This window comes from Martes martes (assembly GCF_963455335.1).
Source record: "Martes martes genome assembly, chromosome: 5".
Taxonomy (NCBI): domain Eukaryota; kingdom Metazoa; phylum Chordata; class Mammalia; order Carnivora; family Mustelidae; genus Martes; species Martes martes.
Window position 1 is genome coordinate 117,738,971 of NC_137892.1, and position 13,982 is coordinate 117,752,952.

At 40.8% G+C, this 13,982-nt stretch overlaps 1 protein-coding gene across 23 annotated transcripts in view; it reads right to left on the bottom strand.

Moving 5' to 3' along the window:
- Positions 1-13,982, bottom strand: part of LOC308343878 (uncharacterized protein) — a 391,106-nt gene that overhangs the window by 372,546 nt on the left and 4,578 nt on the right. For 18 of the 23 annotated variants that reach the window (XR_013966916.1, XR_013966917.1, XR_013966918.1 and 15 more), the window contains exon 2: positions 12,678-12,802. Coding sequence is in view for 1 of the 23 variants with exons in the window: in XM_080805090.1 (XP_080661216.1) it covers positions 12,724-12,802 (79 nt within the window). In the remaining 22 variants the exon portion in view is untranslated. Of the gene's footprint in view, positions 1-9,324; positions 9,398-12,677; positions 12,803-13,982 lie in introns of all 23 variants that reach the window. The other 5 variants (XR_013966931.1, XR_013966932.1, XR_013966933.1 and 2 more) reach the window with 1 other exon arrangement.

A 13,982-nucleotide genomic window follows, 5' to 3' on the forward strand; every position in this document is an offset into this window, starting at 1 on the left:
CCTACTTGTGCTCTCTCTCTCTCAAATAAATAAATAAAATCTTAAAAAATATAAACCAAAGAAATAATACCCCATAATAACAAATTTTAGATTATTATGAATTCATAATATCTTTTTTATTTAAAATAAACAAAAAGTATTTCCAAACTCTTTCCATTAGAAAGTCTAAGAAGTAATAAACTCAATAGTAATGAGCATTTCTCTTCAGATTGTGGCCTCTAACTATCATTTCCTTAGAGAAATGACTGACTCTAAGTTGGGGCAGGAAATATAAAAGACAGCCTTGATATCTTTTCATAATAAAAAGTAAGGAAGCAACACAAAGAAGTCTAATATGAAGTCAAAAGGACTCAGGAACCATAGCGAAAAAGCTCTCCCTGGCCAAAGGTGGGATAATTTGAACACCAAAAAGAACAGAAACTATAGTAACTGATTAGAATGGAAGGTGGCAGGGGGTGTGAAGTAAGTGATAGGGATTAAAGAGCGTACTTATGTTGAGCATCAGGTGATATATGGAAGGGTTGAATCTCTCCACTGTACACTGAAACTAATATTATACTCTATGTTAACTAACAGGAATTTAAATAAAAACTAAAAAAAAAAAAAAAGGTTGATCCCATGAAGCTGAAGCCTGGCTTGCCTGTGGATGGTATACAAATAGGAGGAGGAGGAGGTCTATTATTCAGGTACTGGAACGTCAGCTTCTCTCTCCCCCTCAGATTTTTACCTCCCTCTGCATATAGTAAAAGAGCTGAGGTAGGCAATAATGATTTGTCCATTTTGGAATTGCCTTCTTGACACTGTTCCTCCAAGGGGTTTGTTTCCTGGCCACTCCTCTCTCTGCAAAGGTGGTGGGAGGAGGTCTGGGGAGAGGGGCCCTTACTACCCTTTATGAAACTACCTAGAGCCCAAAGGATTGGGGATAGAAGGATGCAAAAGAGCCTTTTTGTCTGGTCTTCCACTCAGGAAAGGACGAAAATTTACCTTTAAAGCTATTTCCAAACGAGGTTAGATACAAAGATAGGAAGATAGGCTGGCAGGACTGGAAGATACCGATGCTCGCCTTGCAGCTTGAGGCTTGCATCCTAATTCCTGAGCTATGGCGTCCAGAGGGTGGAATTTATGTACTGTGTAATTACCCTGTGAAGGGCACAGTTTTATGGCTTGTATTTTTGTGTGTGTTGCAAAGCATTAATTTGTTATATGTAAATGTTTAAAGCATACCATAATATTTTGCAATCATATTTGGTAATTTCCTCATTTTTTAATATACTAGTTGCCTCAAAAAATGAAAGTAGTCCTGGCCCCCATTGAAGTTTGAAAGGTCTCAAGAAGAGGAAGAGGAGGGGCGCCTGGGTGGCTCAGTGTGTTAAAGCCTCTGCCTTCGGCTCAGGTCATGATCCCAGGGTCCTGGGATCGAGCCCTGCATCGGGCTCTCTGCTTGGCAGGGAGCCTGCTTCCTCCTCTCTCTCTCTGCCTGCCTGCCTTTCTGCCTACTTGTGATCTCCTTCTGTCAAATAAATAAATAAAATCTTTAAAAAAAAAGAAGAGGAAGAGGAGGAGAAGGTGTGGTAATAACAGTTACAACAACAGCGAACATATACTGAGGACTTTTATGCGCTAGGTACCGCCAGGTGTCCTAATGGAACTCACATTAATTAGCACATTAATTAACATGTACTAATTCATTTAATCCTCACTTACATCATGGGTATTATCTCCATTTTACAATAAGAAAATTGAGGGGCGCCTGGGTGGTTCAGTTGGTCCTGGGACCCAGCTCCTCAGCATGGCTCCTTGCTCAGCAGGAGGTCTGCTTCTCCTTCTCCCTCTGCCCCTCTCCCCCCATCGTGCTCTCTCACTCACTCTTTCTCTTTCAAATGAATAAATAAAATATTCTGAAAGAAAGAAAATTGAGACACAGTTGATAACTAGCTGTGTATCAAACTTTACTGAAAGGTTAGAAGAAGCAAAAGGAAATCAAAGAGTATGAGGCAAACTGTATAAAACTATAGATACTAGGTATGATTTTTGTGGTTAAAGGAAAAAGTACCTAAGAGGTTAAAACCTTCATAAAGAGAGCTTACTTTTTGGAAACCTCCAGATCCTAATCTTATTTCTGGATCTTCATTTTCTCATATGGAAGCATTCCCTTCCTCTCTACCTCACTCTGGAAAATGCCACCTTTCCTCACGGGGACTGTTCTTGTCCCAGGGCCATCCCTCTTCCCCAACCAGGTGATATGTTCACCAGAGGTGAAATATCTCAGATTCTGAGTTACTCAATGTAGAATAACACTTAGAAATTTGTCAGGAGGGGTGGGATAGTAGAGAAGGGAGTTGTTGGTACTCCAGGAGTCTTGACCAGTCTCTGACACAATAGGTGACAATTAAAGGTCTTATTCTATCTTAGCCTGTCAATAACCGTTGTATCTACTTGTATCTTCCAAAGATTAACCGTCAGAAGCAGTTAAGTCTAAAACAACCCATAGGGATATACAATATCATCCCTAAATACTTCATAATTTGTAAGTGTGTCTTTCTCAACAATGGAATCAGTGCTTTGTTACTTTGGTTTGTTTCACTGTCCCCCTCCCTTCAAATTGGATTCCTCTGGGCAAACCATCTTTCTCTGCATGAATGCCTGGGAGAGATGGAAGGTGAGTGGCTGAGAGTACAAAGGCTTAGGTCTTCCAACTCCACCACAATGCCAATAAGGTTATCTTTTTTCTTTTTAAACATACTTCCTCTACGCTCTAAGTGACCAATAAAAGACTGTGGTTGATAGTCTTTGGTTGCATTTCACCATAGCACCAAGAGCATTCACAGAGCTCCCTGAGGGCCTCGTACTTATTAAACACTGTATAACTACTTTCTTTGAGCCAAGTACCAGGGCCTGGCCATCACCCAGCTAAGTGGTGAGAAATCTCATGTTAATGTTTCATTACAGTAAACATTGCTTGGGGCTGGTCCTAAGCAAAGGGATAAATCAGTACTATAAACAATTCAAAGTCAGTTTTTAGAATGAAAGCAAGCTGGTCTCTATGAATTATTCTCAATGCCCAAAATACAAGTTAAGTTCTCCAAAGCACTTTTATACGTACTACATCATTTCAATCTCATAATAACACAGAAAGGTCTTTAGATTTGGCAAGATTACCTATACTCAATAGACCAAGAAATTGAGACTTGTGAGTTCAAGTGACTGGACAAGGTCACCCAGCTAATCACAGAGCAAAGCTTGTTTTTGCACAACTTAGTCCAACTCTTGCCAAAGCTTTGATGTTTGCCTTATCTTTTTATCTGTAAAGTATTTTATTCCCCCAATACAGTTTCATGGGCATCTTTTTAAACTCAATCCCTGTGATAGGTAATTTTATGTGTTAACCAGACTGAACTAAGGGAGGCCCAGAGAGCTGGTAAAACACTATTTTTGGGTCTGTCTATGAGGGTGTTTCTAGGAGAGATTAGCATTTGAACTGGTGAACTAAATAAAGCAGATGGCCCTTCTCAGTGTCGGCGGGCACCATCCAATCCACTGAGGGCCCAAATAGAATAAAAAGGTAGAGGAAGAGCAAATTTAAACTCCCTGTGAGTTGTGAAATCTGTTTTTACCTTGAGCTTAGACATCTGCCTTCCTGGATTTCAGGTCTTCAGACTTGAACTCTTGAACTGGGACTTACACCATCACCTCTGCCACCTCCCTTGATGGGCTCAGTGTTCCGTTAATCAAGAATACAAGTTTGGGGTCCTTGGGTGGCTCAGTGGGTTAAAGCCTCTGCGTTTGGCTCGGGTCATGATCCCAGGGTCCTGGGATGGAGCCCTGCATCGGGCTCTCTGCTCAGTGGGGAGCCTGCTTCCCCCTCTCTCTCTGCCTGCCTCTCTGCCTGCTTGTGATCTCTGTCTGTCAAATAAATAAATAAAATCTTAAAAAAAAAAAAATACAAGTTTGAGATCCTAGAATGATCCCTGAAACAAAAGTGCTCAAATGGAAGGAAATAAAAATTCTTCATGTAAGCCAGGAGGCAGTAATTATTCTAGTCACTATTATTAATTTAGATATAACACCCAAACCACAAGTAACTGAAGAAAAAATTGATAAATTGGACTGCATCAAATTTAAAATTTTTTCATGCTTTAAAGGACACTATCAAAAAAGTGAGAAGACAACCCACACAATAGGAGAAAATACTTGCAACTCACTTACCTGATAAGGGATTTATATCCAGAATATATAAAGAATTCTTACAACTCAACGATAAGAAGACAATTCAATTAGAATATGAACAAATAGACAATTAAACCTCAATAGACAAATAAACCTCAATAGATAATTCCCCAAAGAAGATACACAAATGACATGTAAGCACATAAAACGATGCTCAACATCAATAGCCACTGGGGAAACACAAATCAAAACTACGATGAGATACTACTGCACACGTACTGGAATGGTTGTAATCAAGTGTTAACAAGGATGTGAAGAAATTTGAACCCTCATATGTTGCTGGGAGGAATAGAAAATGGTGCAACCACTTTGGAAAACACTCTGGCAGTTCGTCTAAAAGTTAAACACGGAATTACCATTTGACCCCATAATTCCACTCCGAGGTATATGCTCAAGAGAATAAAAAACATATGTCCACACAGAAGTTTTTACACAAATGCTCATAGCAACATTACTTCAAGTCGCCAAAAAGTAGAAAGAATGTACATCAATTGATGTATGGATAAACAAAATATAGTATACCCACACAGTAGAATAGTATTTAGCCATAAAAGAGAAATGGGGGCATCTGGGTGGCATCCAACTCTTGGTTTTGGCTCAGGTTATGATCTCTGGATCCTGAGATGGAGCCGGGCAGAGAGCTCCACACTCAGCAGGGAGTCTGCTTGGGATCCTCTCCCTCTCCCTCTGCCCCTCCCCTGAGCATGTTCTCTTTCTCTCTCTCTTGCTCTCTAAAATAAATAAATCTTTAAAAAGAGAGGGAAATGAAGGACTGGTATATGCTACAAATGGATGAACCTTGAAAATATTATGCTTAGCATAACAAGACGGAAATGAAAGGTCACATATTGTATGATTCCATTTATATTAAATGTCTACCATAGGCAAATCCATAGAGACAAAACATACAGTAGTGGTTGCCAGGGGCTGGAAGGAGATGGGGAAGACAGGTGAGTGCTAATGAATATGAGTTTGGGGTGTGGGGGATGGCACTGAAGATAACATTCTGAAATTAGATAAGTGGGATGGTTGCATACCTTGTGAATATATGAAAAATCATTGATTTTGAATTCACACTTTAAAGGAATGGATACATAGTATGTGAATTATATGTCTTTTTTTTTTTTTTTCTTGAAGCATAGCTTGTGGCTTCTCGTAGTCCTACATTAAAGAAAACAAATCACTTGATTTAGGGCACCTAAGTCCATCATCAGGGAGGCAAAGGAGAAAAGCACAATGCTCTGACAATCACCAGGGAGATCAGATTGGGTGTCATGACTCAAACATATTCCAGAAGCACTCTAGGGAACTGGCATTCATATTTTATACCACGACTAGCCCCAGAGTGTAACTGTGGCCTTAGGATCAGGCTGGTTTCATTTGTCACTTAACCTCCATCTTGCCATGTTTTAGGTGTTTCTTCTGCAGTATCGGAAAGACTCCTCCTCAGGTAACTAAACTCAGGTCCATTCAAAACATTTTTTTGAGTATCTAGGAAGTGCCAGATACTCGTTAGCTCCAGGGAATCAGTTATGATCAGGATGGATGCTCCCCTCCCCTGATGAAACTTAAATTCTAATGTCAGAAACAGATAATAAAAAAATATGCTTGTTCTTCGTCAATGCCCCAATTCATTCCCAATCCATTCAGTGGCCTTTTCTGAGCTGCTTTGCTTTCTAGAAAGGTGGGGCTGACTTCTGAATTATGTTAACCAGGCTTCCTTGTACCGGCAGGAAATCAGAAAGCAGGAAGAAAGAGATCAGGGTAATTCGGCCCTTCTCCCCCTGCCTCAGCCCCAGTTATGGCAGCAGATTTCAATTACTACATCTCCTGTAGGACAGACCTTCCTCCACAGGGCCAGATCTCATTGGAAACTATTCTTCCCTATCTTTTTGTACTGAAGCATCTGTAGTAGATTATCCTCAAGGATGGCTATTGGGGTGTCTGGGTGGCTCAGTTCTTAAGCATCTAATTCTTGATTTTGGCTCAGGTCATGATTTCAGGGTGGTGAGGGATACTGCTTGGGATTCTCTCTCCCCCCTTTCCTTTGCCCCTCCCCCCAGTTGCACAAGCATGCTCTCCTCCTCTGTCAAGTAAATAAATAAATCTTTTTTTTTTAAAGGTGGCTACTAAAGATTCCTCTCAACTCTATATGCACACGATGCTCCTCTGCTTAAAAGGTAATATCTATTTCACCTTCCCTTGAAGCTGGATTTGCCTTATGACTTGCTTTGACCACTGGAATGTGGTAAATGGGAGGCTGGTCTATTCTGCGACAAGTCTTTAAAAGGCCTAGCAGCTTCCACTTTGACTTTCTTGGGATCTAGCCACCTATTAACAGCTCAGGCTAGTTATCAAATGAGAGACCACATGGAAGGAGAGACAACCCCCCCAGCAGGGCACCAGACATGTGAGTGAACCCATCCTGGATCCTCATCCAGCACCAGTTGAGCTGCTCTAGAGAACTCCACCAAGTGCAGAGTAGGGATAAGCCATTTCCACCAAGCCCTGCTCAAATTGAAGAATTCTGAGCAAACAAATGGTGGTGTTTGTTTTTTTTTTTCAAGACACTAAGTTGTGGGGCAGTTTTACACAGCAATAAATAACTGAAACTGATGGTAATGGCTCCTCACCAGCACTACTTCCAAGTGCTTTGACATCCTTATTAATACCCTTAACCCTGACCTTGCATCTATAAATAGTCTGTTTGCTTCGTTATCTTCAATCAAACCCTTTTGACTTGAATTCTGTTTTCTGTTCTAAGTTCTGTGATCCTGCCTAATACAAGTGAGCAAATAAACAGACACAGATTCTTGTTGGTACCAGGATGAAAATATGCAGGCTGCTCTGACAAGGGATGACAAAATAAGGAATTCTTCCCATTAAGCTGAATATTTTTAGCCAAAAAACAAACAAACAAACAATGGGACTAGCTCCCTCTTGGCCATGCCTGCCTTCTATCTCCCAATACACTTGAAAGTGCTATTTTGAGGGATGTGAGCCATACCGACCAAGAACAGGACTGAAAAATGGGAGAGATGTTAAAAGAGTCTTTTATACAAGGTATGAAAGCATAGGTTTACTTTAGTTAGAACTACTTTGAGATTAAGGCAACATATTTTTATCAATTCAATTGGCAAAAATTCAAAAGAGCAATAGCATCTAGAGCTAGTGAGGACATGACAAAATAAGCTTTTCAATATGTTGCTTAGTGAGAGTGAGAACTGCTGTAATCTCTTTGGTATACAATCTGCCAATATCCAATTAAATAAAAAACACTTATCCTTTCCTGTTCCCACTTTTGAGATCTAAACACCATATGTAAAGATAGATGTACAAAGATATATTTTATTGTAACATTGTTTACAGTGGCAAAAACAAAAATAGAAACATCCTAACTACTCATCACTAGGCAAATGGCTCAATAAATTATGGCACATTCATATTAAGGAATTATGCCAATATTTAGAAGAATGAGTTATATCTATATATGTTGAGCTGGAGGGATATCCATGATGTATTATCAAGCAGGTATTTTATTTTATTTTTATTTTTTTTTAAAGATGTATTTATTTATTTATTTGACAGACAGAGACTACAAGTAGGCAGAGAAGCAGGCAGAGAGAGAGGAGAAAGCAGGCTCCCCGCTGAGCAGAGAGCCTGATGTGGGGCTTGATCCCAGGACCCTGGGATCATGACCCAAGCTGAAGGCAGAGGCTTTAACCCACTGAGCCACCCAGGCGCCTTATTTTATTTTTTAAAGATTTATTTATTTATTTGAAAGAGAGAAATAGAGCAGGGAGAAGGGCAGAGAGAAAGAGAATCTCAAGCAGACTCTCCACTGCTCCACTGAGTACAGAGCCCAATGTGGGGCTCAAACCCATGACCCCAAGATCATGGCCTGAGCTGAAAGCAGGAGTTGGATGCCTAACCTGCTGAGCCACCCAGGCGCCCCTCAAGCAGATATTTTAAAAAGCAAGCACTGCGTATGGCATGACCCGAAAGCAAAACCTGCATATGTGCACATGTATTTTTGTTTGTATTTAAAAGCATGGAAAGAGTGTGAAAAAGTACTATCAAGCTTTTAATAGGATTAGCATAGTGGGTAAAAATAAATGGGAAGGGATTATACTTTCTTTATGCATTTTTGGAATTTTTCAGTTGTTGAAATGAGTTTTTATAACTTATTTTTAATTCTCCTCTTCCCACCCCTCTTTCCACCTCAAGTAACAGTAGCTCTCATTTATTTCCTTTGATGAACTTTGCCTGTTCTAGAATTTTATATAAATAGAGTCATAACTTTTTGTGTCTGGTTTCCTTCATTTGCTATCATGACTGTGAGATTTGTCCAGGTTGTTGTATAGATTCATAGTTCATTCCCTTCTATTGCTAAATCATGTTCCATTCAAATGATGCATTACAACTTGTTTGTCCATATCCTACTGATGGGCACTTGGGTTGTTTCTAGAGTTTGTCTATTGTGAAGAAAGCTGCTAAGAACATTCTACATGAGAATTTTGACATAATTTCCATTTCTCTTGGACAATTACCTAGGAGTTGAATTGCTAGGTCAAGGGATAGATACATAAGGATGTATGAACATGTTTTAGTTTTGTAATTTAAAAAAACTAATAAAAATTTCAAAGAAAAAAATTGAAAGAAAGAGAATGAATCTGTATCTTTTTGGAGTTTATTTATTTATTTATTTGGAAGAAAGAGAGTGAGCAAGAAAAGAGAGTGTAACCCGGGGCAGTAGCAGTGGGGGGTGGGGGGGACAGGTGGAGGAAGCAAATGGAGAAGCTGACTCCCCATTGAGCAAACTTGATTCCGGGACCCTGGGATCATGACTTGAGCTGAAGGCAGATGCCTAACCAACTGAGCCACCCAGGTGCCCCAATGATTTTGTATCTTAAAAAGATCATAATACTTGCTATCTTTTTTCCATTCCCTCCTTTCCCAGTAGGTGTTTGGGTCTGTCAGATCTTAGGCTTCCCAGGCCAGACCAGTGGCCTACCATTCTTCAGGGTGAATAACCAAAGATAGGGAAATTCTAATGTTATATATGCCCAACAAGAACTGTGTTTAGATAGCACTCACCAGAAACCATAAAAACTGCTAACACACAGGAAATCAGCTTCCACAGTTGGAGACCCCTCATGACGTTTCTTTTCTGTAACAAGGTGTCAGCAGAATAGATATTCAACATTAAAAAGAAGAAAAAGAAAAAAATATGTTCTGAAAACAGTCAAATCATACATCAAGAATGAGAGTAGTAGAAGTAACCTCACCACATGGAAGGGTTTATAAACAAATTATGAACCAAACTGTAGTAACTTCCAGATTTAAACCAAAAGTCCAAGATGTGATAATAATCCACTCAATATCACAAAGACCTATCCTTGGGAAGCTTTGACTGGAAAATATGTATATTTTTAAACATTAAAAAAAAAAAAAAAGTACTGCCATGCTGCCACTGAATTACTTTAGAGGTACTTGATGGGCCCATGGCCATCACCACCCTTTTTTCTAGGAACTGGCCTTGAGTTGTAACCCACATGAGGGTGACAGTATCAGTCTTCCTCCAGGGTAACAGCGGTTTAGAACAGGGATGGGCCTCTGATAGGTTTAGAGTCTAAATGCCATGAAAAGCCACCAAAGAATTTTGTGCAAGTAATAACATGGCCCAATTTATGATGTGAAAAGATCTTGGAGGAACAAATGAGGAGACATTTAGTTCATATGAGAGATGATTATGGTTGGCATTGCCAGTGGAGAAGAGGAAAGAAGTAAGCTCTAGAGAGCCCCTCAACATCTACAAGCTGGGGAGAGCAACAAAAAATTTCTAACAAGCCTGAAATGTAGGAAAGACAAGACCGTGGGATCTTGAAAGCTGAGAGAGCAGGGAGTTTTGAGAAGGAAGAATTGGTGAACTGTGGCTTGAGAAGTAATGAAGAGAGCCTGTTTGGGAAGAAGACAGCCTCCTGTTAAGAGGAGATGAGAAATGGGTTGTAACTGTAGGAGAACGATGTGACAAGAAAGTAACCACAGCATGTTTGTAGCTTCTCATTGCACTTCAAATAAAAATATGAAAGACCAGGTCCTTAACTTGAAATACAGGTCTCCCAGGGACACCTGCAGTGGCCACAGAGGGACTAGGCTACTGCCAGAACCATGTTGCTGAAGCAGGAAGGAAAAGGAAAGAAATATCAGGACTGATTGCTTCAGCATTTTCTGATCCACCCTCACAACACTGGTGGAACCCAACCAGAAGCCAGCAGCCACGAGAATGTAGGTAATGGAGGCCAAAGGGGTAGGTCAGGGGGCACACAACAAGGCAGAAGAGGATGGAGAATGGATTGAGCAGGCAAAGAAGCAACATGTCCTTGCTCACCTTCCCCCACACATCTCTGATCATTCTTCCCATCTCTGTCCGGTCTCACTGGGCCTTCTTTCATGTTCTGGAACATACCAAGCTGTATCCTACCTTGGGCCTTGGCACAGACTGTCCTTTCTATCTGGATTCCTCCTCCTCTCTCTACCTCATTAACTCAGAATTATCTTCCCACCTTCACCTTAAATATTACTTTCCCAGGGAGGACTTTCTTGGGAATGAAATATGAATGAAAGGGGCACCTGGGTGGCTCAGTGTGTTAAAGCCTCTGCCTGCAGCTCAGGTCATGATCTCAGGGTCCTGGGATCGAGCCCCACATCGGGCTCTCTGCTCAGCAGGGAGCCTGCTTCCTCCTCTCTCTCTGCCTGCCTCTCTGCCTACTTGTGAGCTCTGTCTGTCAAATAAATACATAAAATCTAAAAAAAATATATATATATGAATGAAATACCACTGCTACATTGTCTCATAGCACCCCATTCTTTTCTTCTTGTAGCTTTCATCATAGTTTGAAATGATAGGTTTGGGGAAGGTTTATTTGCTCCTCTCTCAGACTGCAAAATACACAAGAGTAGGAATCATGTCTGTTTTTCACAGGACAGTTCTTGGTAATGGGGCAAGTGTCCAAACACAAGTTTATTGAAAGATTTAATTAACCTGTTCTAACACCCTCTGCCACAACACCCATGATCTGTGGATATAAACAGTTTAAGAAAGATAATAGATCTTATTCAATGAGTCCTTGGTACATGTCAAGCAATTTAGTGTGTCATCTCATTCATTCCTCACAATAATGCTATGAGTCAGGGGCTCTTATCAGCCTCATTTTCCCAATGAGGGAGCCAAAACCTGAGAGGTCAAGTAATTTAGCCAATATCCCAGAACTACATGACGTGAACCAAGACTCTGCTGATGCCACAGCCAGTGCTCTGACCTCTACGTATTACACTGCCTCCTTAAATATCTTGCTGTGGTTTTTATTTGTTTATATGTCTATCTTCCATATTAGACTAGCAGGTTTCTGGGTAACAATAGGTTTTAGTCATCTGTTTAGCCCCAATGCACATTGCAGGTGTCCAACAAATGTTGAATGCTGACTCTTCTCACCAAGAAAACGTGCCTTGTTCTAACAGACCCTCCAAGTTTGTAGCCACATTCGTTTTGCTCATTAAAAAGCAGCAGTCAGGGCTCCAGGATGGCTTAATCAATTCAGTGTCTGACCCTTGTTTTCAGCTCAGGTCATGCTCTCAGGGACCTGGGTTGAGCCCCATGTAGGGCTTCACAGTCAGAGTGGAATTTGCTTGTCCCTCTCCCTCCCATCCTGCACCTGCCCCTCCCCCTCCTCCTGCTTGTGCTCGTATGCATGTGGGCTCTCTCTCCCTCACCTAAATAAATAAACAGATAAATAAATGAATGAATAAAATCTTTTAAAAAAGAACAGTGGTCTGTCCATCAGACTCCTTTGATGTCTACTGCAGTGAGCTCTTTCTCTAGAGCCCAATTCTTTTGATGAACTGATGAAGTTCAAGGACTAGCAGAGACTCTGTGTGAATTCTGGACACCTGTGGGCTTTCCCAAGACACTTGACCTTATTGAGAAAGACCCTGCCTCAGAAACCTGCCAGCACAGTTTTCTGACATCTGCACCATTCACCCCTGAATGAGACTTGACAATGCAGGATCAGTTCCCACAGTCACAAGCTGCCTCATTGCTTCAATGACTGTACCCTGGCTTCCTGTGCATAGAGTTTTCAGAGAACTAGACACTAGGAGCAGCACATCCATTCTGGGTTCACCTCTGGTCAAGAGACAGAGAAGCCCAGGAGGGAGGGAAATGATTCCAAGAGCACTTCTACCTCCATCTCACCTCCTGCCAGTGCCTTCAAGTTCTCGCAGAAGGACTGGAAATGTGCTAGCCCTTTGGAGCCCCTACCAGGCTTTCTGAGTAGGCCCACCCCTGAGCCCTGCTGACAGCCTTGAAAGGAGACAAAATTTCAGCCAAGAAGAGGCCAACTGTCAGCAGACCAAAGAGTTAGCAAGGGTGTGCCTTGCTACCAGCTTACCTGCTGCTGCACAGTGTGGCAATCTGCTTAACCCCCTCTTTCTTCATTACTTCTTTCTCCTATGAATGCCCATGGTATTTTTTTTCTCTTTTGCTGTTCCGAACTCAACTTTGTATAATTTAGACCTTAAAAAAAGAGAGAAAAAAGGTGTCAGACCTAGAAAGGATGTGGTGTCATCTAACTTGGGGCATCCCAAACCCTGGAAAAATCATTTAAGAGATTAAATAAAAATACAGATTCCTCAGACCAATGGTTATAAATAACTGTTGCTTTTGTCTGCTAAGGCAAGGCTTTCTTGAGAGTGTCGTCAGAGCACTCTTTCTTCCCCACTCCATATGGTTCTCCTAGATCTACCAATTCTGTAATATACTCTCTCTAGAGGATGGGTCCCATGACAGGTATGTGATCCAAACTGGGCCAGAGTCCTTCCCTGTGTTATTAGACTCAGTGGATGAAAGACAAAAGTGTATCTTCCCCCTTGGTTGCCTAATTGAAAAAAATGGAGCCCATTCTCCACAAAGCAGTAGCCCTATTTCCTGCCAACTAGAAGGAACCTATCCACAATAAAGGAAAATGAGCGTCAGAAATAGAGTTCTGGCGGTATTTGCTAAGTTCCTGAGGCAGTTTATCTGAATTCCCCAGTTTCCTGTGTCCTGCTTAAGCTAGTTTGGACTTACTGTCCCTTGTGACCAGAAGTATAGAAAATAATACACCAGTGAATCAGGCACTTATAGGTCAGGATGAAAAAAACCCTGAAACTTTTAAAGATATCTGAGAATTTCTGATGTTTGGCTAGGTTTAGGATACTCTGCTAGAATAACACTTCAGTTAATAAGGAAAAAAGCTGAGATCCACAGACGATAAGTGATTTGATAGCAATAATGGGGTAGAACTTAGTGAGCACTTTCTACATGTAGGATGCAGTGTGAAGTGAGTTATATACATTATTTCATTTATTTCTCAGCATTTTGCTTTGCACTTACTATGTCCACTACATCTATTTGTTGTATACTCTGTTGGTTTTATCTATAACTGTATATCTACCACCTAGCACAGTGCCTGGAACATAGCAGGATCTTACTAAGTATTTGTTGACGATTGAATACATTTCACTGATTAATACAATTATTAGTAGGGCTAGTAGTAATAATAGTAGTTACAGCAGCACTGCTAACATTTACTGAGCGTTTGTATATGGTACTGTTCTAGACTGTTTTTAAACGTTACCTTTTTAAATTGTCTGAAAAGCCCTTTATGGTAGGGTTCTATTATTAACAATTATGATGAGAAAACTGATTCACAGAG